The following is a 23894-nucleotide window of genomic DNA, read 5'->3' as shown; positions in this document are numbered from 1 at the left end:
GTGGTAAAAACTGCATAAAAATCTCTCTCTTGATGACAGGAGAAACACAGTGGTGGAACCTGTGTGACAGAGCATGACTTTATTTGCTCCAAATATCAGCAACCTCAGCAAGTTCAACCCTGAGATTACAGTGCTCACAGGTTTCTCTTCATTCTGAGATCTTGTCCTTGGCTCTCTTCCTCAGGATATTAGCCACCAGTAACCAGGAGAAACCTTTAGTGTTGCACAGTGTAATATTATACTTTTCAATTCACTAACTGTCATACCAAGTATGGCTAGCTAGCAGTGTAAAGAAGGTGAAACAAACAAACAAACAAACAAACAAGAGATAAACCCTGCACTTCTTTGTCATTCATGAAAACATTTTCAGGTGGCCATTCTGTAATGCTGATACAGCACAGATTAAGAGAAAAGAATATGAAGCCATAACGTGAAATGGCTCAGGTATTGGAAGAGCTTCTCTAAACTCTTTGCTGTCAAAGAAAATACAACAGTGATGATTCACTCAGTGTAACTCCCTCACTCCCCTTGTGTGGCTTTTCCTTCCAAACTCAGAGCTCCCCTGCTAGTGAGACAGCAGCTCCAGACCATTGCTTACATGCCTTTCTTGGTGGCATCGGGGAAAAAGACAAGTGGCTCTGTGCTAGTTCTCCTTCCTGTCATGACAATGTAAACTGCTGCTTAAAAAAGCAAACTATTGCTAGTATGTTACACTTTACTCAAATATCTGAGAGGCTCAGAACGGAGCAAATCCCAGCAGGCCCACTTATTCATTGGAAAACTGTGGCTGAAACTTCCAAGTTGGTCTCTACTCTCCTAAAAATGACAGCTTTCACACCTATGCTGAAAGAACTACCCATACCAGATGAGTTACACATCATTATGGAATGCTGGACACAGGTTAAAAAGCTTCCAAAACACAAGACCTCTATCGCATTAGTCAGAAAAGCAGTTTGTGAATAGGAAGTTAAAATGGAAATTTTTCCAGTAAAAGGCAACAGCATGACATGCATGTATCAGTTTAACAAAAGCTCTAAGTTTAGACAGGAATCAAATAAAGAAAATATTTTGACTTCTCTTACTTACTCTCGACTTCTCCCTTCGTAAACAACAGAGGTGGGCAGCCTTCTGTTTTGTGTTCTGTGACAGGCAGAGGACTTCTGCCACCTGCATTCTTAGATACTCCCTAACATTTTCCCACTGTGAGCAGTGTTAAACGTAGAGAAAAGCAATGCTGTGTCTAGCAATGACTGTAAATTGCTCATGTAGAAAGTCTTCTCACCAAAGATTGTTTTTTATTTTATGTTTTAGGATATATAAATTCCAACACAAAAAAATATATTGTCTTCCTGAGACACATTTCTAAGTGAAAAGTTTTCTTTTGCCTTAGTATTTCAAATGAAATGCCATTTTGTTTCAGTTTTCAGCTGAAGAGAACTGAACTGAAGCACATCAAAGTCATGATTTTTTGAAATTATTGAATTGACATTTTAACATAAAAACATGTCTTGTGAAAAACCAACAAAAAATAAAATGGCATTTTAAGTCCTCCTGACAATGTTATTACTTTATTTCTAAATATCATATTAATAACAAAAGAATTCCCTTTCATACAATATTTATAGGGCAAGCCAAATTCTTCTTTTACACCTTTAGATTTTCTTCCTAACTTCTCATGGGAAAATTCTGGCTTCCAAATAGTTCTTATTACACACACGGTTTTTCTGTGTTTCTTTAACTCGCTCTAGAGAGGGCTGCTTCTTATTCTGTATGTATTTTCCTTGTCTCATTTTAAAGCAAGAGTGCCTGCATTTTCATAGTCTCTTAAGGTGTTATGCAAAAGGGTAAAACTTCTTATTCCGTTTATACAAATAAAGCAGCTGAAGCAGTGTTTAGCGATGTGATTCATCTATATTCATCCAGCATTTCAACATTTCAGTGGTAGAATCAGAATATGTAGCCTTTGGCCACACACCCTTTCTACTAGATTACAGATTTCATAATCCTGTGTATGCTTTTTATAGATTCTTCAATTTTGATTTTGCATATTCTTACATTGTATAGAGTAGATATTAACTTTAGTAATCTCATCATCCTATTTTTACAAGTATTTCTACAGGACTTTCATACATTATATTGCTACCAAATTATCAGTACCAGTTAGTGGGTTGATTGCAGGTAGTTCTTCCAGACACTTTAAACCTTCCAAGAACTCAATTTTATTACGCTTTAACGACTTTGAAAAATGGCTCCTAGACATCTCTAACTACGTGCTTATTTCATAAAGCACAGAACAAAGTTACACCTCCTAGACTTTTCAGCTCACTGAGAAACCAAGGAAGTCATAACAGAGAATCACATAGAACAGAGGTAAAAAAGAAGGTGAAGGAATCAGCCGGGCAAAGGACAGCTGTGAACAGAATGCCAGCAGGGCCCTGTATACAGAGTCGTGAGACCATATCAGCATCCAATGGCAAGGAATTCCTTTCTGTCAAGCAAATCATTGCTCTTAGAGAAGAACAGAAACCCATGTGAAAAGGCCCATCCCAGCAAAAGTGACAAAGTAAATGTTGTTTTAGTTCACATTACCCCATGACAGCAAATAAGTAGAGAAGAGGTCGGCTCAAGTCTGGTGCAATACAGCATAAGGACCCATGGAATACTTCTAGCCTTAATGTACCTGGCACAAAAAGTGACTGGTTGGTCCTCAACTAATTTGAAAAACTTAAGGAACTTTGCCATTATACCACCCAGTAACAGAGGCAGCAGTGGAATTAGCATAGTGCATGGTGCAAATTAAAACTGCATCACAGAGTGTGTTAGGTGCTTCAGTCCATACTCACACTGCTTCCTCAGACCTGCTGCTTAGTGTTTCGATTGGCAAGGCACCCCTGAAGGCCAAGAGCCAGCCCCTGGAAACATTAGGCACAAAGATTTCATAAAGTGTAGGTCAGACCAATCCAACAGCAGCACAAGGCAATCTGAGTGTACAACACTCTGGTTGCAGGGATGGCATGAGGTGGCTTGTTACTCCATCAGGTGCCTTGGATCTTTTACAGTTCAGTGCTTCCTCTCTCTCAAAGTCTTCATAAATCACTAAAGCTAAGCTGGAAATTGGGGGTTTTTTTTCGCACTGAGATAGGAAAACTTTCAAAGTCATGTCAGGGCAAGAAGCAAAACATTAAAAAGTATTTTTTGGTATGTTTATAAATGAATGAGAGATGCAGAAAGCTTAAAGAGTACGCTGATGGCTAAAATAAGAGGGCAAAAAAAGGACACCTCTCAGTCCACAAAAGCTTCAGCTACTGCTTCGCCATTTCATTGCCTGCCAAACTGCCACTGCAAACATCAAGCCTGTGGTATATATTTGAGTTTCTCTCCATTCCTTTTCTTTGTAAAGGGTCAAATACTAATTGGAGAACAGATGTGAGTCTGGTCTGCCATGCTCCCACAAATTGTTTCTACCCACAGATTTATTTTTAAAGTCACCCTCTCTGACTATATTATGGTTAAAAAGTTGAACAAATGCAGAAAGTGAGACAATAACCAATTCCAAGTCTGGAAATGGGGCAGGGACAGGAGAATCATAAATTCAATAAAGTGCGAAATACACAAGGATAACAAGGGAGGGCTCTGCTTCTACTGCTCACCTACACCACGCCACTGAGAAATACAGCCATCTCAGTAGCACCAGTAAAACTTCACGCAGCTGGTTTCCAATGCAGAGCAGCCTTCCCCCTTCAGCTGTCTGATCCAGTTCAGAAACAGCCCCCAAACCTTGGACTTTTATCTCCTGTAACACTAACAAGAGCTGTGATTGCACAAGTATTAAAGTGACAAAGGAAAGAAGTCATAGGGAGACATAGGAGCTTACTAGTGGGAAAACGTTTATGCAGCTACAGAGTGAGAAAGACCCACCTAAAATCCCAATTCTTTTGGGGCTGCAGCACCTCACTGGAAAGTGGCACAAAACACAGGAGGAGAAGACTGAACACATACATTCCAAATCCCAGGTCCAAATTATCAGGGTGTTGGCCCCCTTCACCTCCACAAATTGACTAAAAATTTGCTGAAACCTCCATGGATTGCTGAGAGATGTGGTTTTAACTGATCTGATTTAAAGACAGCGGAGTTTCTCCACTCCATTTTTCTATTAATTTTAACACTTGGTTCAATAAACAAACAGAAAGACGGTCCTTGCATTTTTCTTTGTTATAACAGAAGACAAACAAAAACCTTAGTGTTCCCTTACAGAGTAATTGCTTTCTATATATTTGGCTGCATCAAACTGGAGCAGGTTAGCTTCCTCCAAAACATGTATTACATGGTCTCCCACTGAATATCAAAGCCCTCATCTCTTTGGTATAAAAAAGAACCTCTGCTGTGCTTGTAAGTGGGAAATTTAATTAGCTCAAGGTTTATGTTTAATGTCAGGTGTCTGAAACTCTTCAATAAAATAGAAGTCACTGCTGCAAGGACAAAGAATACTTAAAACACAACTGCTGTCTTCTCCATGATTGCCCCAAAACTGCTCTGCAAAAAGAACAGTGTGGTTTACAGTGATACCATTACTTGGTCATTCTTCTTAATGACTGTAATTATACCATGTTATGTCTAAAGCAGCTAGTACTGAAACAATGACAACAACTGCCAGAACAGAAGCAAGCACACAGGATGAAAAGAGCAGGAAAATGAGTCAACGGCCATAACTGAAAAAGTGAGATAAAAAAAAACAGGTATGAAAAGAGCAGTTCTCTCAGGCAAACTGCTGGGACAGGTGCTCAAGGTAGTCTGCTATTGCTTTAGAGGAAGGACTGAGATCACCACTCTGCATTAGTGGTTGCAGCTTCACTAATCCCACTGTAAATGGGTTCCAGTTCATTTGGGTTACTGGATGTTACAGCAGCCCAGTCTTCTGCTACGTATTGTGTTCCCCTGAGGGAAATCTAGGCTGAGAAAACTCTGAAGACAGAGATGGCAGAACAAGCAGGCTGAAATGTTTGAGTAGGGGTCAGTCAGAGAACAGGAATCTGGCTATTTAGGCTATTTATTGTATTCTGACTTGCCACTGCACCTACTACTGCAACTACACCATTCTATAACTATACACAGAGTCCATAGAGCATGGTTGGAATGGCACCACCTGAGTATTATATTCCATAACATCAGTCATGAAACTACAGAATGGAAGTAAATTAAACACACACAACAGTATTCAAAGCTTGAATAAAAAGGTCTTTTTATCCAGGACTAGAAGGAATGGCTTACAAAATATCTTTTTCTACTGTTACAGGCTGATTCAGTTCTGTAACTAAAATAAAAATTGAGTTTGTCCCTGTGTCTATTCGTTCTCCATTTAGAGAAATAACAAAAGAGCTTCTTGATTTCCTACTTTTACATCTATCGATCTCAGTCTTTAAAAAAATGAACTTCCATGTCATTTTACAAGATACTTTGGGGGAAAAATAAATGGACCTCCATAAAACCAACTGCTATTTAGACCATTTGCTTGTGCCACTTAAAAATGAATTACAAGTATTTAAATTGAAGACTTATAAGCATTGAAACTTGTAGATTTAAATTCTGTTAAATCTCTTCAATAGTTTTTAACTTACAAAGTGCTACAAACGGTTAGGAAGCAAGAAAACTGTTGGCATTTCATGCAGAGAAGCTACCCATATTAACTGAAAGTTTGAATCTAAAAATACTTAATTCACGTAATTGTACTTATTAGTACAAGGAGCCTTACTGAAGTTATTCTTCTATTTCATTGTTGAGAACCATCATATAACTGTAAAATAAGCTTTTTTTCTCTCACACACACTGGAACTTACAGATTCCAATTATTTTGCAACATTATACTGTTTTTGATTGGGATACAGTTAATTTTCTTCATAGTAGCTGGTATGGGACTACATTTTGGATTTGTGTTGAAAAAAAGTGGTGCTAACACATGGATGTTTCACTTATTCCTGAGTGGTGCTCACACAGAGTCAAGCCCGTTTTTCCTTTTTAAAACCACTCCAGCAGTGAGCAGGGAGCGGGTGCCCAAGAAGTTGGATAGAGACACAGCTGGAACAGCTGACTCCAACTGACCAAAGGCATATCCCATACCATATGGTATCACACTCAGCATATAAATCTAGGGGAAGAAGGAATCTAATTACAAAATTGGACAGATCACATAACTGAAAAATATGCAAATAAAAAACTTGTGATGATATTCAAACAACAGAGGTATGTGAGAAAGAGGTAGTGGGAATAACACTGCCAGGTACTTCAAAACTGGTTATTTGGATATATAAAAAGTGACCTTCTTTGGTCACTGAGGATCTTATGATTTGCATTAATCTCTAGCTTGAAGAGGACTATGTTGAAACAATTATATAAGTAAGCTAGAAACTCTATGCTATTCCCAACTATTATGCAAATTTTAATTTCTGGTATGCATTTTTGAGTTAGCATCCAGAAAACCCAATTTTCTTTTTGAAACTTGACACAGAGACAATACAAGAAGAAGAAACAGAAGCACAGACTTGGGAAACTATTTGCAGCCAGCTTCTTGTTCCTTATGTACCTAAATTAGATTCTTCCTCCTTTTTAATTCCATTTCACTTTTTTGTCCCTTCTAAAGAAGACTGAAATTGTTCTGGGATAGTCTTTCTTTTCAGAAAGTCGAAATTCAGAGGGAAATAAATGTTTCCTCATTATATCTGCAAAAGCTTATTTTAGTTTTGGTTTAGGCCATTCCAGCTTTCCATGAAGCTCCAGTTTCAGTTAGGATTGGGTTTTCACTTCACCTGAAAAGAAGTGTGGTTTACAACACAGACTTCTTTCACAGCTGGAGGGAAAAAAATGAACCTCTTCAAACAGTAGAAACTATCAGAACAGAGACTTGTAAAATAATGAGGTTGGAAGTGACCACTGGCAGTCACCAGCCCAAGCCAACTTCTTCTCAAAGTGGCATCGCTATGAGATCACACCACGTTGCTCATGAGTTTATCACATTAGACACTGGAAATCTCCAAGGATGGAGATGGTAAAACCTCTCTGGCAACCTGCTCCAATGATGGTCAGCCCCAGCGGTGAAAAACTTTTCCCTTGCAACCTGTCTAAAACTCTCTGCTTTAATTCAAGTCAGTTGTTTCTCACCCTGTTGTCATGGAGCACTGTGAAGAGGCCACCCTTCTTGACAACCTCTGCACAGACTTTGTCAGGCTGCCATTAGGTCTCCCTGGAGCCAACAAAGAAAGGAATATTTTTTCTTTCCCAGGCTGTACAAGAGCAGTACCCTTGGTCTCTCTTTACATTGCAAATGCTATGGCTTCCTGACCGTACCGATTGCCCTCTGTCAAACTTGCTCCAATTTATAGATGTCTTACTTTTACTGGGGACCCCAGACTGGATGCAGTATTCTAGATACCAAGAATCTTTCCTCTGGAGAAAATAAAAAGGCATTTTTTTGTTTTCCCTGATGGTCTCCACTTGTTTCTCTCCTTTAGGCATGCCTGTGTGTACTTCACACATATAGATATTCTGGACCTAAGTATCTTTCCCCTGATTCTGTATGATAAAATGATACTTTGCTTTTCCTGGATTATACTGTTAGTGAAAGTCAGATTGGTACAAAAACGCACATTTTAATGTCATTGTTTACACAAGTATGCATCCAAAATAATTAATATATGCACACAGTCATTACTTTTGTGTCCAAATCCTTAAAATGTTATTGTGTGCTAAGGCACAAGTACAAGTGATGTAGGTATCACTTGTATGCTTTAACACAAGCCTCAATTTTTTTTGGTTTCCTTTGCTATTGTTGGTTTTTTTTGTTTTGTTTTGTTTTTGTTTCCATTTTTGTTTTCATAAATTTGCTTCTTCTAAGTTGAACCATGATGTAGCGTCCTGGTTCTGGCCAGGACAGGGTTCGTTTTTGCAGTAGCCAGGAGGGGGCATGGCTACAACCCAGAGGATATGCTATTATCACCTCACGACATTTTCCAGTGATGGGGAGAAGGGAGTCTCCTCTGGGGAGAAGGGGCTCTTCCCCATTGGGAGAGTGTAGCTGTGGTTGGGTTGGGGTGAGAATTGTGCATGTGAATCACTCTCTCTTTTGTATACTTTGGTTATTAATATTGTAGTTGTTACTGTCCATTTTCTTGTCTCATTGCTGTTTCCAATAAATTATTCTTATCTCAGCTCCTGATCTTTACCTTTTGTGCCCCCAATTCTCTTTTCCATCCTGCAGGGGAAGCAGGAGGGAGAAGGGGGGAATGTGGTTTGGAGAGTCTCAGCGAGAGCACTAAGTTGGGGAGTGCCATTCCTAAACCATGACTCAGAGAAATCTCAGTTAAGAAAAGGAGAAAAAGAATAAAGTAGGAGAAATGTTTTTTGTAAGGCCAGGGAAGGCCTAGGAGCAAAAGGGGAAGTCACCAAATGAGCCAAAATTCTTAAGCCCCTGTCATGCTAGGGCTTAAGACAGAAAGTGTAAGAATCTGGTGAAGACATGAGAGAACAGTAGGTGAAGGGAATGTGCATCTGGCACTGTCACATTGCAGCTTTACAGTTCAGATAAAAATTGGAGCATGTGTGGAAGCCTGTATTTTGCTCACTGGGGAATTCTGAAATCCAAAAAAAGAGAAGTAACTCCAGGGAATGCTGGTTCTAGACTACCACAGCATGGCAAGTACTATGAGGAAATAAAAAAGACCCAGAAGAACATTTATACATGCATCCCTTCCACATACAAAACAGTGCAAATTTTCATTCATTTGGGATGGCCTGGGAAATGCACTGTCCACCTTGTCATTCATAAGTACTGTGCCCATCTCACCCTAGACCTGGTACAGTCCCCAAAGCTTTACGCACAAGTGACATAAATTCTTTTCTGCCTCATTTGGCATGTGTTTAAAGTACTGTCACACTGTTGGATGACAAGGGCTGCAGATGTTCATGTAACTTAAAGGAAACTGTAACCAAAATGTTAAGAAGTTCTTAAGAATTTCTCATAATAGTGCAATTAATTTCTAATCAAGTCAAAAGATCAGCCTGAGACATCAAATTGCTGCTTATGCACTTACAGGAGTCCTTGTTGCCTTTTACAACCCTTGTAGGTTCAGCTCCAATGGCCTCTAGCTTTTCAAGTCATGTCTTTAGATGCTTAAGACAGTGTTTCCATACAGAGAGGTTGTGGAATGTCTGTACTTAAAGACATTCAAAACCCCTCTGGATGTGGTCCTGGGCAACCAGGTCTCAGTGGCCCTGCTTGAGCAGAGGCTGGACAAAATGACCTCCAGAGGTCCCTGCCCACCTCAATCAGTCACTCTGTGGGTCCACTTTGGAACACATTAGCCTCTAGAATAGTGAGGTAGGTAGGAGACAAAATCTTCTACTTTAGATATTATAACCTGTATAAATCAGTAGTGATAAAATAGTTCTTGCCCCAGGGGATAATCAGGTGAGCATTTCCACACCTTATGGATAGATTTTGCAAATGCCATCAGCCAACTTACAGTGAAAATTTGACTGTTCAAATTAAGAGACATAAGTAATAACATTATACATTCTAATGCTAATTCCTGCAAGTAATTATTGTTAATATTTCTGGGATTTAAGGCATTTACACAAGTAAATGGCTGTTGCTGCCTACTATTCTTGTTAAACATTGTATGTTAGTGCAAACTTGACAGGCTGTGCCAAAAATACAACTTAAAAATCAGTGAAAAGCTTCCTACAATGTCCATAGACCAACACAAGCAAATTTTTAATTTCTGAAATATCAATTTAAAAAATTGCATTTCAGTTTTTAAATTATTAAAAAACCCCTAACCATTTAAAAGAGTAATAAGGGCACCATAATAAATTCTTTCTAGCTTGGTAAATCATACCATAATTTGTGCACACACTAAATGCTGACCAAATTCATTAAATGCAATAATCACAAATTGCTTGGGGTTTCTATTCACTATTAACAGGCTTTAAATAAATGCCTATGAGATTTAGGAACAAAAGTTGTTTTTGAAACTTCCCTCCAAGGTTTTAATAAACTTAATGAGAAGGGGAAACTTGAAAAACCTCTAGAAACCTGAGTATTTTTCACTTTTGAATGCTGAAACACTGAAAACATATACAGTTCTGCCATTGCAAATGCTTTCTAGACATAAATAACTAGTCCTCTTTATTTCCAATGAGTATAGTATTCACACTATATTTATTATTTACCTCTGTAACCCACATCCCTCATCACAGACATTCAGCCTTCAGATTCACAATTTTCTGCTGTGTTGATGCCAATTCTCCTGCCTTTAACCTGCTGGCAGCTCTGTATCCCCTCTCACACAGGAGGTCAGGATGAAATGAGAGCTGTAACCCAACATCACTCCATAAAACAACCTAACTCCTTCACTGGACCACACAGAGGTTTTCCCTAGGGACTAAAACCCACTGATCCATGCAAATGTTCAGCACAGCCCACCTAAATTAATGAGAATGGGTATTTCTCTCATTCTACATACTGCTACAGAACATGAGGAATTAAAAGGCACATATATTGGGGTTGAAGAAGAAAACAGTCTTTTAGAATTACAAATTTTATTATTTTAAAATCTATATTGACTAAATTATGTATGTGCATACAATCAGGGAAGAAACAAGCATTTATGTAATCTAGTTCTTTTGTCCATGTGTTTTTAAGGGATCACATTGCCATAGCACAGCTTTTTAGTGTGTGAAAATCAACCATCACCAACTTTTCACTTCCCTTAGAAGAAACGAATAGAAAATTCAGGCTATGAGAGAATCCTATTTCAAAGAGATAGTTGGTGAGCAGTAATGCAGAAATGCAGGTTTTGATTCATTGATGTATTCACATTTTCCCAACAAATACCTATTTGATAAGGCCATTTCCTCAGTCAGACATCATACAGAAAATTTCCCCTATGAGTCACTCATTCATATTAGAATCAATCATTTTACCTGTAATAAACACGCAATGTTTGGATTTCTTCTTCTAGTTTTCTGCACTGTTGAAGAGCAGCTTCTTTTCCTTGTTGCAAAGCCATCAATTCTGCCTGTGAAATGATAAACAACCCATAACCAATTTATTCAGAATATCCATACTTTTTGAAAACATATCAATCTGTGCAATCATTTCAACCACTAAAACTGCACACATAGAGCCATACTGTTATGTAGCATAAGTGTTGTGCCTTAACCCCAGCTAGGAACTAAGTACCATGCAGCTGCTTAGTCACTTCCCCTTCCTCCCACTGATGGCATGGTGAGCAGAATCAGGAAAGAAAAGAAAAATCAAACTTGTTGATTGCGATAAGAACAGTTAAATAATTGAAAAAAGGAAATGATAATAGTGATACTAATACGAGTAATTGTAATAAAAAGGCGCGGGACAGAGGGAGATAAATCCCAAGACAGACACGTGATGCACGATACAACTGTTCACCACCTGCTGACTAATGCCAAGCCTGTCCCTGAGCCTTTCCTGGTAACTCCCCCTGTTTTATATACTGGGTGTGATTTCTAACACTCAGAATGCCCCTTTGGCCACTTTGGTCAGCTGTCCTGACTATGCTCCCTCCCAGGTTTTTGTGTACCTTCTCACTGGCAGTGCAGGCAACAGTGAAAGTCCTTGACTTGGGGCAAGCACCACTTAGCAACATCTAAAATGTCAGTCATCAACATTATTTGCATACTGAATCTAAAACAGAGCACCGTATCATCTACCAGGAAAAAACCCGAGCACTATCTCAGCCAATTTAATTATTTTGAAATATTCTTTCTTTTTCAAGCATTGAAATTGTTTCTAGGTTTTTTTCCATAGAAGAATTATATTTTGAATGGCTTCTCCCATGCATATAGTAAGTTTTTAGAATACCTAGGGTTAGAACTCTTCAGTTCAGCCAAGCAGTTATCAGCAAACATATTTCATATGCTATATATGTGTTGCTATACTGTAAAACTGTTGCCCGGCATATAGAAAATGAAGCAAGGCCCTTGGCCATGAACTAGTGACACATGACTGGCCTGCACATGGCTCCCTGGCTGTTCAGGGCAGTTCCCATGGTGGCAGCCCCTGGCTGATGTTAGCAGCAGAAGAGCTGCTGGATAACCAGGACCCTGAGCAGCGGCAGGCAATGAGCCAGCAGGGACTGCACAGATTGGCACCAACAGCACAAGCTGGGATCTGGGTGCATTCTCACCCAGGATCTGGTTTATAGAGGGGTGAGGGAATCCTTGAGCAATCACTGTCATCTCCCATCTGTGAACCCCACCAGATAGTTCCCCTCCCATCCTTGATTCACACTGAAAAGAATGTGACTCATGGCTATAATGGAAATTGCAGCATGTGGCTAGTAAGTCAGGAAGGTAGCCAGCCCCAGCAGGCCTTACTGTTAAAGAGGAAGCAGGAAGAAATAAGTATTCATGCATATTTAATATGGGTCTTTGGCTTAATCACCATTAATTTTAAAAGTCCAGTTTCAATACCACTACAGAACTGCCTTGAGGGCCAAGGTACCATATAAATAATTTTTAAATCAGTGGATGATTTAGTGTTGTAACAACAAATAAGATCAGCTTCCACAGCAATTCCTTGACACATGAACCTGAGCATTGGGCTGTTTTCCAATGTTTTTAATTCATGGTGTAAGTTATTAATTGTACAAATTGTAGGGCCCTTAACCAAGAGGCACATGTGTGAGAAATGCCAACTGTGGATTCTGCCAACTCTTCAGGACAGTGTTGCGGAAAAGTTTCTTGCTAAATTAAAGACCTGTTATATGAGCTACAAACCCATGAAGGGAAATGCACATAGTTCAGCCTCTAAGTCTGCCAAACTCACAGTATAATCATGAACAGCTCTGCCTTTATGCCTGAAAATTTCTCTCCTAAAACAGGGCTCCCACTTGCTTCTGTTTCCTGTTTGTCTCTTAACACTGTAAGTCTTCAAGGCAGGTGTTTTACTGTTTATTGTCAACCCCCAGTCATCTATGGGCAATTCATTCTGCTGGTTGATTAATCATGTCCTGGATACTTGGCTGATTCCTGGCAAACTTTATTGAACACTGCACTGCACGAATGCAGCTACACAAGCAGCCTCTGAACCATGCTGCTTGGTGGGTCATGTTGCACCCAGGATTTTACACTGCCCAGGTACAGGACCCACAGCTGTAATTGCTACTGTTAGAGACATCCATAAAATCCTAACAGGAAATTCCCTGGTGAATAAAAACTTTCTTACTATATGGGGGGTGTTCCTCCAACTTTAAAAGCAGAAAGCGTTAATGTTTAACATGTGAGTGACAGTGGTTTTGAGCTTCTGATACTGAAAACAATGTACTGGATGCTGGCAAGCCCGAATTCCTGTCAGCAAGAGGTTAAAATCCTCTGCAGGTGAGCCTCTTGCCTGATGTAGCTTGCTGCCTTGCAAGCAGAACTCACAGAACACAAGATGTTAGCCAAACCAAGCTATTTTCTGTAATTATACTGTTCTGTAGGTGAAACAACATTCTTAAAAATTGGAAAACACGCTTGAATCAAAGTAGGTGGTTTGTTCTAGAGGCCAGTAATTAACATCCTTGCCAATTTTCAGTGTACTGTGAAGTGTGATTGAAATGGTAGACTGGAAGGAAATGTTTGCAGCTGACACACCTACTCAGAGAGATTAACGGCTAGTCTCTTTGGAGAACTATCATAAAAAACACACCTAATGTTCCACTTGCCTTTCAGGACAAGAGTCAGAGGACTAGAGTCTTAAGACTATTATTTATGTCAGTTTTTCAGCAGAAAAAATGGCACTGAATTCACTAGGTTTGCATCTGGGTTTGTACCAATAAAAATAACAGCAGAATCAGTTTCTTTGGATTTTAAAAAACCCAACAAATCCAAGAGCTACAAAAAGTGAAGAGAAGAAAAATAGACACTTGTTAGCCTCCTCAGTAACTTCTAGTAGAGTTGATACTAGGAAGCTTCATGAGACCAACAAAAATCCAAGCACAGAGTCCCTGTGCACAGCATGCAGCCATGCTACAAAATGACCCATTGTTCAAAGGCCTGAAGGGTGGTAAACACAAATAAATGAGTCAAATATTCTCCCAAGGCAGAGATGTCTTCCCTCACTAGAGGGAGGAAAGCAGAGCAGTGCCATCACAAAGTTAAATTGTTAACGAAAATAATGGCATCTGCTCTACTATAAAGAATTTGGAAGACTCCTAAATGTATATTGAAAGCCATCCACAGTGCATATGGCAAAAATCCTGCATGAGCTCACCTCTAGTAATAACAATAGCTGCTTGGGAACTTTTTAACAAAATATTGTTCCTCTGGAAAATGTCAGGCTGTGGAAATCACAATTTTCACAGAAATTGATTTGTTTTGATTAAATTGTTTTGGAAGGTAGGGTAAAGAGGAAGAAAGAAGAATTACAACTCAGGTTCCTCTGGTGGTGGTTTCCCCTAAAAAGGTCACTTTAGAGATGAGCTTGGTCCCCTTTTGGTAAAGGTGTCATTCTCAGCAAAAGTGTTTAACCCTGAAAAAGTATTCTGAGCACTTGGATACTGTGAAAAATATTTCTGAAGATTTTGTTTTGTCCAGAAGTTCCTACATTTTCATATTTGGTTTCATGTGGATAGATCCTTTCCCATTCTCTGTCCCCCTTCCACCTTCCTGCAAAGGATAATTATTGTTTCTTTAATTCCCCATTTTGCATTTTAGCAGTTATTTGGTGAAAATTTAAATTTTCCAATTAAATATAAAATCTAATTGCTGCCTATCAAACTTAAAATAGCTGATCTCAGCTAAAGAAAATCTCATTACTGATCTTTTTTGCTGTTGCTTTTGCTTCAAAACATTTAAAGGAACAATGTTATGTGTTTTCTTATCACAAAGTCTGGAAAAATACAAGATTTAAGCAAAGAAAAACAGAGGGTAAAACTAGTTTTTATCTTTTAATAATTCCTCTAGGGCAAACATGAGCACCCTCAACTCTAATCTAAACTGAAAGAGGTAAAAACACACTGCATCCCATGCAGTCAGGTTCTCTTTGGAACCTCACCTTTGTGTGAGACACGGCTTTTGTAGACTTTTCAATATCCAACAGATGGGAAAAAGCTAATAAAATTTCATAGCTTTATTTTTAATTGATTTATTTTCTCAAGCATTTAAAGACAACATATATATTCCTAAATATATATATATATATATATATATATATTTATTATAAGCTTTTATTTTTTCTTTCTGAGATAGGATAAACAAACAACTTTTTCTGTTACCTCTCACTGAGCAGGCTCTCCATTACCCTGATCAATTTAAACACATCTCTCCTTAGTACTCTGTACTAATGCCATTGGAAACCTCTTACCTAACACATTCTTGCTCTCCTTTTGCTCACAGTCACCCTCCAGCCTGTTATCCCGCATGCTAGTATTACCTAGTTGACAGTGGAAACTCTTATTCATCCTGAAAAGATAATACTTTACACTTGGCACCAAAATTCCACCCACTGCTTTTGTTTTTCCAGCACTTGAGGCTATCCCAATCTTTCTGCAAGACAGCTTGAACCTACTTTGTATTAATAATATCTTATTAAAAACAACTCCCAGCTCTGTATCATCAAGCAATTTTGTTGGTACACTGCTGCTCTTCATGCTAAGGGTTCTCAATGACAGCAATAAAGAAAACTGGTTCAGCACCAATTGGTAAGAAATTGGAGAGAAATTCCACTAGTGAAATCCCTGGACCTTAACATTTCTTCCTTCAAAGCTGTTTGCTGCTGCCTTCCTGCTAACTAGTTCCTTATTGCCTTTGACTAATCCCTCATCTCCTTCATGGGTACATGACATTTTGCAGACAGACATGAGCTAAACGTGCCCATTCTTCCAAAGAAGAGACGCTGCGTAAACCCAGTTAACAGCAAGCAGCATTTCCCACTTTAAGCTTGTGCCTGCTTGTAAAATAACAATATACACATTCCCCACTGTAATTAATAATTTTCCATGTGGCACAACCTATACGCTTATGTGTCAGGTTATATTAAAAAAGTTTCCTTGTCTAAATAACCAGTTACCATATCAAAAAAGAATTCTTGCATGATCATTCTTGTGTGAAAACTGTACTTCAATTCACTCTTGATGGATCCATGCTTTAAAAGCATTTTCCATCCAAATTTACTCTGAAGCCTCACAATAAAGACTAACTGGTCTACAGTTGTCAAAATTGCATTTTTTACCCTTCAAAATATAGATGCTGTATCTGCTAATTCCCTGTCATATTACACTGCACACGGCCTCATAAGACTTATTAAAGGACTTTACTATCATTCCTGGAATTTCAGGTGCCAGCTTTTTCAGAACTGGGGATGGAAACCATCCATTAACCAATGCAAGCACAATAATCTATTGAACAGGTATCACATACTCTATTTGCATACATTCACTTTTCTTAACCCTTGTCCTCACAGCTGACATCTTCATTCCCCAATGCTGAGAGAAACAAAAATTAAAATCACGGTTTCAGACCTAATCCAGAACTACCCCTGATCTCCATGTCATTCTCAGACCAGTGGCATGTTTTCTCTTTCCTTGTTCACATTTCAGTAGTTACACTATTGTTTGTTTCAATTTCCTTTCCAACGGCAAATTTAGCTTAACCTCAGGCAATTTTCATTTGTCTCTATATCTCCTGTTAGATTCTAAGATCTAACTTCCTTGCTTAATAAGTACCCTTCTCGTGGACAACTTATTTGTACTTTATTTGTATGGAAATGATAACTGACTCAATTAGAAGGGACACCCTTTCTACCCAGTGCAATTTCCCTCGGTTTGACTGCACTTCACTCAGTAATAGTCAGCACCAATATCTCACTTTCTACTGACACAGGATATTCCTGAGGATTAGAAGAAGGTTGGGTGAGAAATCTGAGGAGACTCCAAGTTAATTTCTACAATTTGTGGTCTCAGTCATTTACATTTGGTAGAGCTCCAAAGGGGAAAAATGGCAGTAAGATGTCTTTCTGTTCTGGGTCCTGCATTATCTGGAGTCTGAAATGGAATCTAGCCTCAAACAGACAACAGAGAATTGCTCCCATTGCTTGTAGGAAGAGGTATGTTTCTGCTGATATTAGCAGGCTAGCTGGATAGGAAGAGCTCAGGTGGCTTCTCAGGGCACCAGGAAATTGGGAAGGCAAATAAAGGTTTCTTTCATTCTCAGTTAGAATGAATGTGCAAAAAACCATCCAACTCTGGAAAAAAAATTAAATAACTGAAGAAATATTTTAATCTTACACTATTTTTAATGCTTTTACATTTTACAATCATGTCAGTAAGAGAAATACATACTGCCTGATAGAGCAGGTCATGTTGTGACACATATGAGATCCAACTTCTAACCCTTCTGTTATTTTTACGTTAGCAGCTGCTACTTAGTGCAGATTACAACAGCTCATCTTATTTTCTATATCAAAGTGTCAACATATCAAACTGTTTCACCAACAATAGAATTAGGTGGCGCTTTGATCTAGAGAAGAATATAAGCACTTGTCTCATTAATTAGGGGATCAGAGGTTTTCAGGGTCAAGAAAAAGATGCCAGCTACCAAGAGAGGACTGAAAATGGCTAGCACTCCAATAACAAACTAAGCAATCCCCTTTTTTTTTTTTATAATCACAGCGCTGAAGTGTCAAATTGTTTCATTACAAGAGGAAAGGGGACACATTGACCTAGAAAATTAGATAAAATGTTTCAACTTGCATTTAAGTATCAGCCGGCCTTGATGATTTTAAAAATTAAAAGGTAAAATTAGAACTTACTACAGTAGTTAAAAAACATTGAAACATCATGAAATATATAATTAACAATAGTAGGCCCAAATTTAACATGTAAAAATTAAATGCTTTATTTTTGAAGTTTGAAATGTAGGTTTTATTATTCACCAAATAAAACTTCTGGGAGACAAACTGAGCTGGAAAAGTTTGGAATAGTAACTGAAATTATTAGAAATTCATGTAAAGTTGTTTCTCAACACACAATTTTCTAACAGAAATAGTTTTTCTAAGCCCATCTTAACTTGGAGTAACTGTATTACTGATCCCTGATGGATTTGCACTACTGTGGAGGATCAGTAGAGCTAGAAAAAATACAATGAAGAACCAGCTGAGGGTTATTCGTGTGTGTGAATTTCAGGGTAAGGCTGGAAATTGTGGGAACTCCAACAGCCTTTAAGCTGCAGCTCTCACCAACCCTCTGCCACAACCACACCCGGGTTGACATACCCTTTGGGCACAAAGGAAAGGTATCTCGACAGCAAACATGACCTTTATGAGTTTGCAGCAGGATGAAACAATTAATCATAATATTTCTCTCTAAAATCTAATACTACTGTTGGTCCAAATAAATACCTGTAATGAAACTTTTTTTTTTTTTAATAAAAAGTATTATCTCACTGCATTGTGAAGATACACTGGTTTAGATGGAAGTATTTCTGAGGAATGTCAGATAGGTTTTTTAACAGAAGAGAGAACTCCTCCCCAGCCATGTGATTAGGTTATTTGTTTTGAATGCAGAAACCTAATGCTGAGTCCCAGCTTCTTGCATTAACCCACTCTGGGCAGCCTGGTGGATTCCTCCCAGAGAGAATGCCTCCCTCTCCATGGTCATGTGAATTACCCATATTTCTGGTGACTACCATTGTCTGTCTTCCCTCTCCAGGACTGACAAAAATATTTTTTTGTCAAATGGCTAAGCATGTGAAAAGCAGATACAAAGAGGCATACATACATCATGGAAAAGAAGATGAACTCCAGAATCTGGCCATCAAAATGTTTAAAGGTGCCAAACTTGGATCAGGGAGCTGAAATAAGGCCTTTCACATACATGATATGACAGCATCAACAGTGGCTTTTTAACCTGTATAATTTTCATTTACCTTACAAAGAATATATCTATGTTTTTTCTCATTGGAATTAAAAATTTTAATCCTATAATCTTCTTTTTAGTCCAAAATGGAAATGTCATTTTCAAGAAATGTTGTGCTTCACGTCTGTTTTATGTCACCTTCCTCAAGTCAGCCTTTATGCTATCCCTAATTTAATATTTTTAAGGAATTTTTCAGAAGACTTGTAAAAGATGTCAGTATGTGACATTCTGTTCTCCATCACAACAAATTCCCCAGTGAGAATCCATTACCATACCAGATGAACAATGCTTGCATGGTTATTCATTTCTAAGAGATCCTGTTGTGACTGGGATGACAGCAACAGGTCACAACAAATACTACACAGCTTGTGCAATTAGAAAAAAAATCACCAAATAGCTTTTTACTGTTCTGAGAAAGAAAATGAAAGAATACAATACAATTTTGCCAAGACTAAGTATATATATGGTTAATTTTACTACAATAAAAGCAAACAATATAATTATGCCTGAGATGTGATGCCTTATTCTTGTACTATGTGGTCACACCACGTTGGGAAGAAGCTCACTGTACCAGCAGTATTTAACAAGCAGTTTGCTGTTTTACAAGCACATATTAAAGGCAGATTTGCCCAGGGAAGTGGGCCCATCCCTGAAAGTATTCAAGGCCAGGTGGGATGCTCTGAACATCCTGGTCTAGTGAAAGGTGTCTCTGCTCAAAGCAGATGGATTAGAATTAGATGACCTTTAAGGTCCTATCCAATCTATGATTCTACAATTCATCAATTATCACATTATGCAAGAAAGTATGAAATTCTCATGTTTCAGTGAGAATTAAGAATTTGCTCTAACCTTAGATATGATGAGACAAAGTTTTATCATCTGCAGTATTATTCTGTAATATGCTATAATTCTTCCAAGCAGTATACTGACATACTAAAAATTGCAGAAAAAAAAAACACCTATTCAAAGGGCAATCCAAGGCCTGTGATAAGAGTGTGAGACTAATATATGGAACTATTTAATTTTAAAGAATGATTTAGAGAGTAAGGACGATTCATTTGGAATTCTGCCCTCGTGGGGTTGGCACAAAACTGCAATTGACTTCACAGGGTCAAGATTTCATTTATGGTTTCCATTTGTTTCTATACGTAGCAAAACCCCAGAGATAACATCATGCCTACTGTGCATATGGATAACCACGTAATGATACTGCAGGTCTTATTTTAGGTAAGATATAGCCATAGTGGACAACAAAAAGGCCCCTGAAAACTTCTGAGGATGATAGCTCCAAAATACACATTCATAGCTGGACTGGACTTTGCACATAGCTGCAAAAGAGACCATCTGCTAGTAGGAGGGATTTTATTAAGAACACAAGCTGGAAGTGCTTTAATACAGGTAGGTAGATACTTGACTCACTACTATTCACAATGTAGACTGTGAAAAGAACATGAAATAGAAAACAATTCAGAATATTTTGTTTTAATAGAGAAAGAAAAACCCATTCATGACAGCCATTCCTGCATGGTAGCCATGGCTTTACAATCCAAATGAAAATAACACGTAAGTTAATTTCTTTACTTCTCAGATTAAACACCATTTACAGCTGTGGATTTGTGGAAAGAAAACATTACTTCATGTTCCGTAATTCAGGTTTGGCCTTGATGACATCCCATACTTTGTTTCTCATCTAATAATCACTTTGGAAAATGCAAATTCAAATAAACAATGGAAAAACATCAGCAATACAGAGAATCTTGATTACATGAAGGTAAAATAAAGGATACTGTTTTGGGCATGGTGTAACCATGTACCCCTTCATGGCTCCATAGGTTACTGGACTGGAAAACAGATATACCCCTTTAAGACACACCAGGTTACCAAATATAAGCTTAAAACAAAGGATAAAAATTGTCTCTGATTTACTTTTTTAATAGGCACGTTTCTCTCAACTCTGCGAGGCCTGACTTCATACCATGAAGATGATTGCACTATACATGAAACTTTACTGGCAATCTTCTTAGGGGAAATCAAGAAGGAAACAACGATGTAAGCTGGAACGAGCTGAAGAAACCTTCCAGGTGGTGTCTGAGTCCTATTGGCAGTTTACTCTGGGAAAGCTTCAAATGTCAGCACCCACGAAAAACCCATTGTCCACAAAAATGACTTTGGCCACCTATGATTTCAAGTCAGTATCTGCCACAAACAGCAAATTGTCAGCACAGGATCCAAAAGGTAATGTCATGTTGTCTCAGAAGCTTTGCGGTAACAAAGACCCTATTCAGTAAAAACAACTTTACCCTCAGCCCCAAAACTGTCTTATCCAGTTTGGGGCGGAACTGAACTGGCAGAATGACTGAAGGAAGTTCGTATTACAGCCAGACATGTTTTATCTGTGCAGCAGCCAGAAACTGCGTGCTCTCAGGGCTCTCCATCTGGCACATTTTTGAGGCTCCACTAACAGACCCCAAACTAATCACAGCACCCAACTCTCTTTTGCTAAAAAGAACAGACCAGAAACTACGTTCTGGCCTTGAGATCTACTGGTGTGACCTTATGTCGTTGCTGTGTGCCTGGTGATGAGGGACTTGGCGGGGGAGTGACACAACCCCCGGGGCCCTGAGAGTCCCGAGCAGACACCGCTGGATCAGTGCAAAAATGAGCAAAGTGGGCCTTGCAAGCAAGTCCAAGAAATCCTTTATTAATGTAACATAACTGGAATGCAGAACAGGGGCAAGGACAGGGAACAAAGGCATCGACAGTGGGTTTTAAGGGACAGAATCAGGGAGGAGTTTAGGGTGAAGGGGTCAATAGGGAGAAGACCAGGGAGGGGCTCAAGGTGGGATTTATACAACACAAACCAATGAGGAGGATAATGTGGAGATTTATATAAACAGACCAATGTAATAGGGGCAGTCCAGGCAGGGGCTGGCACCTGGGGAGACTGACAGAGAGCATTCGGGAATAAGGGGTAGGTATCAGGGATGACTGACAACCCCAGTGGTGGACACAACTCAGTCTAAACCATCACCCCAAGGGGGCAAAAGGAACAAACCATAGGGTATTAAAACACAAAATTACACACCACTACAACCTTACTCATGTTAAACGATGGTCAAAAGTTCTCTTCCATTCACTCCTAAAAGGAAGGGCTGCTAACACCAGACTGTCAAAGGGCCATTGGCCCTAGCACACAGTATGGTTCAAAAGATTCATCTGGGAGAGCAGGTTAAAACCATGCCAGGGAGCTGTCTAAAAGAATGCATGACTGGTTGCATGTCATTGTGCAGGTCTATGCTCCGATGCTATTTTTGTTACAAGTCTAGGTACAGATAACTGGTCTTGTCAACTAATAAGGGCTTAATAAACTTGATTAAGGTCAATAAATCTGACTTTCATTCCCAGTAGGCTGGTGAGGCACTGAACTGTTAAACAGGTGTCACCCCCATCTCCATTTCAAGGATGCAGGAGTAATTCTCCCTCAGACAAATCTGACCTTTCGTCATCACTCAACCTCCACTGCAGCCTCCTTCTTATAGCAAAGTCCTTGGCTTTGACCAGCCACTGAAGATGTCGTTTCATTGCTGTTTGAACTTAGTTGCCCTTGCCACCTCTAATTTCAGTGTGACACCAGTCCAACAGAAACAGTCCAACTGAGACACTGCAGTATTTCACAAACTTCTTTCCATAAGAAAATACATAGTTGAAATCATTCATACTGTGTAAGAGGGGAAAAAAACAGCATGTAAGGCAGTAACTCGAGGGAAAAAGGAGTTAACAATTTACGCTTCAAAACTTATAACAGATGTCAAGTGATAACACTCCCCAAATGAAAACCTTTCATGCAAAAAGACAGAATGACTGTTACCTCCTGACAGACAGTACTACCACAGAAGGCAGCACTGTTTAATCACATTATCAGAATTTAACTAAAATTCTTTCATAAAACCCATGAATCTGTAGAGGACTATAAATATGAACTGGTTCAATTACATCATATTACTCTTCTAGGATTTGGAAGGAAAAGGAGGCAAGAGATTGAGAATTAATGCTTATTACTTCACCTTATGGAAAAAGAATGACTAGCAGGTATACATACTCAAATTTATCTGATATTTTTGTGCACAAAGAAACACAGAATTGAAGTGCTGAGTTCAAAAGCAATTGTTACATCTAAGAAAAAAAAAAAACCCACAACCAATTATTGAATAAAAGTATCTTATCAGGAAATTTGGGAATAAAAAGAATCCATGAATATGCCTCACATTGACATGTCCAGAGCCTAACTACTAAGACATTCTCAAAACAACTTTGAATCTGGCAAGCCTGTTAGTACTCCTCATGTGATATCTGAAGTTTTTATCAAACAATACAGCAAGACAATTTGATTCTTTTCTCCAGCTGGATTATGTCATGCCTAGCATATTTGGGAAAAAGACAGGAGCTCCATGTCTGATCTTGAGGCTGGCTGTAGGCTTCATGACTTTGAGCCACTTGTGCAATTGAAGTGACCGTGAATTTCTGAGGCACTGTGAACAAGCTATCATCAGGTCTCCTGTGATGCAAGCATTCTCAACAGATAGTTTAGAACAGTTTCAGTCTCTATCGTTGCAATGTTAGCTGTGTGAAAGAGATCAGCCATACTGAGTCTGAGTAGTTGATTCTGAACAGAACAACTCCCTGAATCTTGCTTTTTCCACAATCTTAGAGCAATGCTTTCTACCCAAGTAGAACTCAGAGTAAGGACTTAAAATTAAAGCAAGAAAAGCAAATAAAAGTGTTTGTCACAACATAAATTTAAGCCCTTCTAGGAAACATTTGTCTGATGGAAATAGTACAGGAGAAAATTCAATAGAGGGCCTTTCCCATCAAATCAGAAGGTGATGGATCCATCCATGGCTTGTGATGGATGCAATACTGTTGGATGAGATCTGTTGACCACTCAGGACTCAAGTGTTCTGATACTAA

General features: G+C 38.8%; 1 protein-coding gene across 11 annotated transcripts in view; it reads right to left on the bottom strand.

Annotated features, from left to right (window-relative positions):
* Nucleotides 1-23894, bottom strand: part of MIPOL1 (mirror-image polydactyly 1) — a 186439-nt gene that overhangs the window by 37711 nt on the left and 124834 nt on the right. For all 11 annotated transcript variants that reach the window (XM_063398938.1, XM_063398934.1, XM_063398930.1 and 8 more), the window contains one exon: nt 10975-11069. In XM_063398938.1, the coding sequence (XP_063255008.1) occupies nt 10975-11069 (95 nt within the window). The remainder of the gene's footprint in view (nt 1-10974; nt 11070-23894) is intronic.

The sequence above is a fragment of the Prinia subflava genome, chromosome 5, assembly GCF_021018805.1.
Source record: "Prinia subflava isolate CZ2003 ecotype Zambia chromosome 5, Cam_Psub_1.2, whole genome shotgun sequence".
NCBI lineage: Eukaryota > Metazoa > Chordata > Aves > Passeriformes > Cisticolidae > Prinia > Prinia subflava.
The sequence above is the reverse complement of the archived record's forward strand: the minus strand, read 5'-3'. Positions and strand labels throughout refer to the sequence as shown.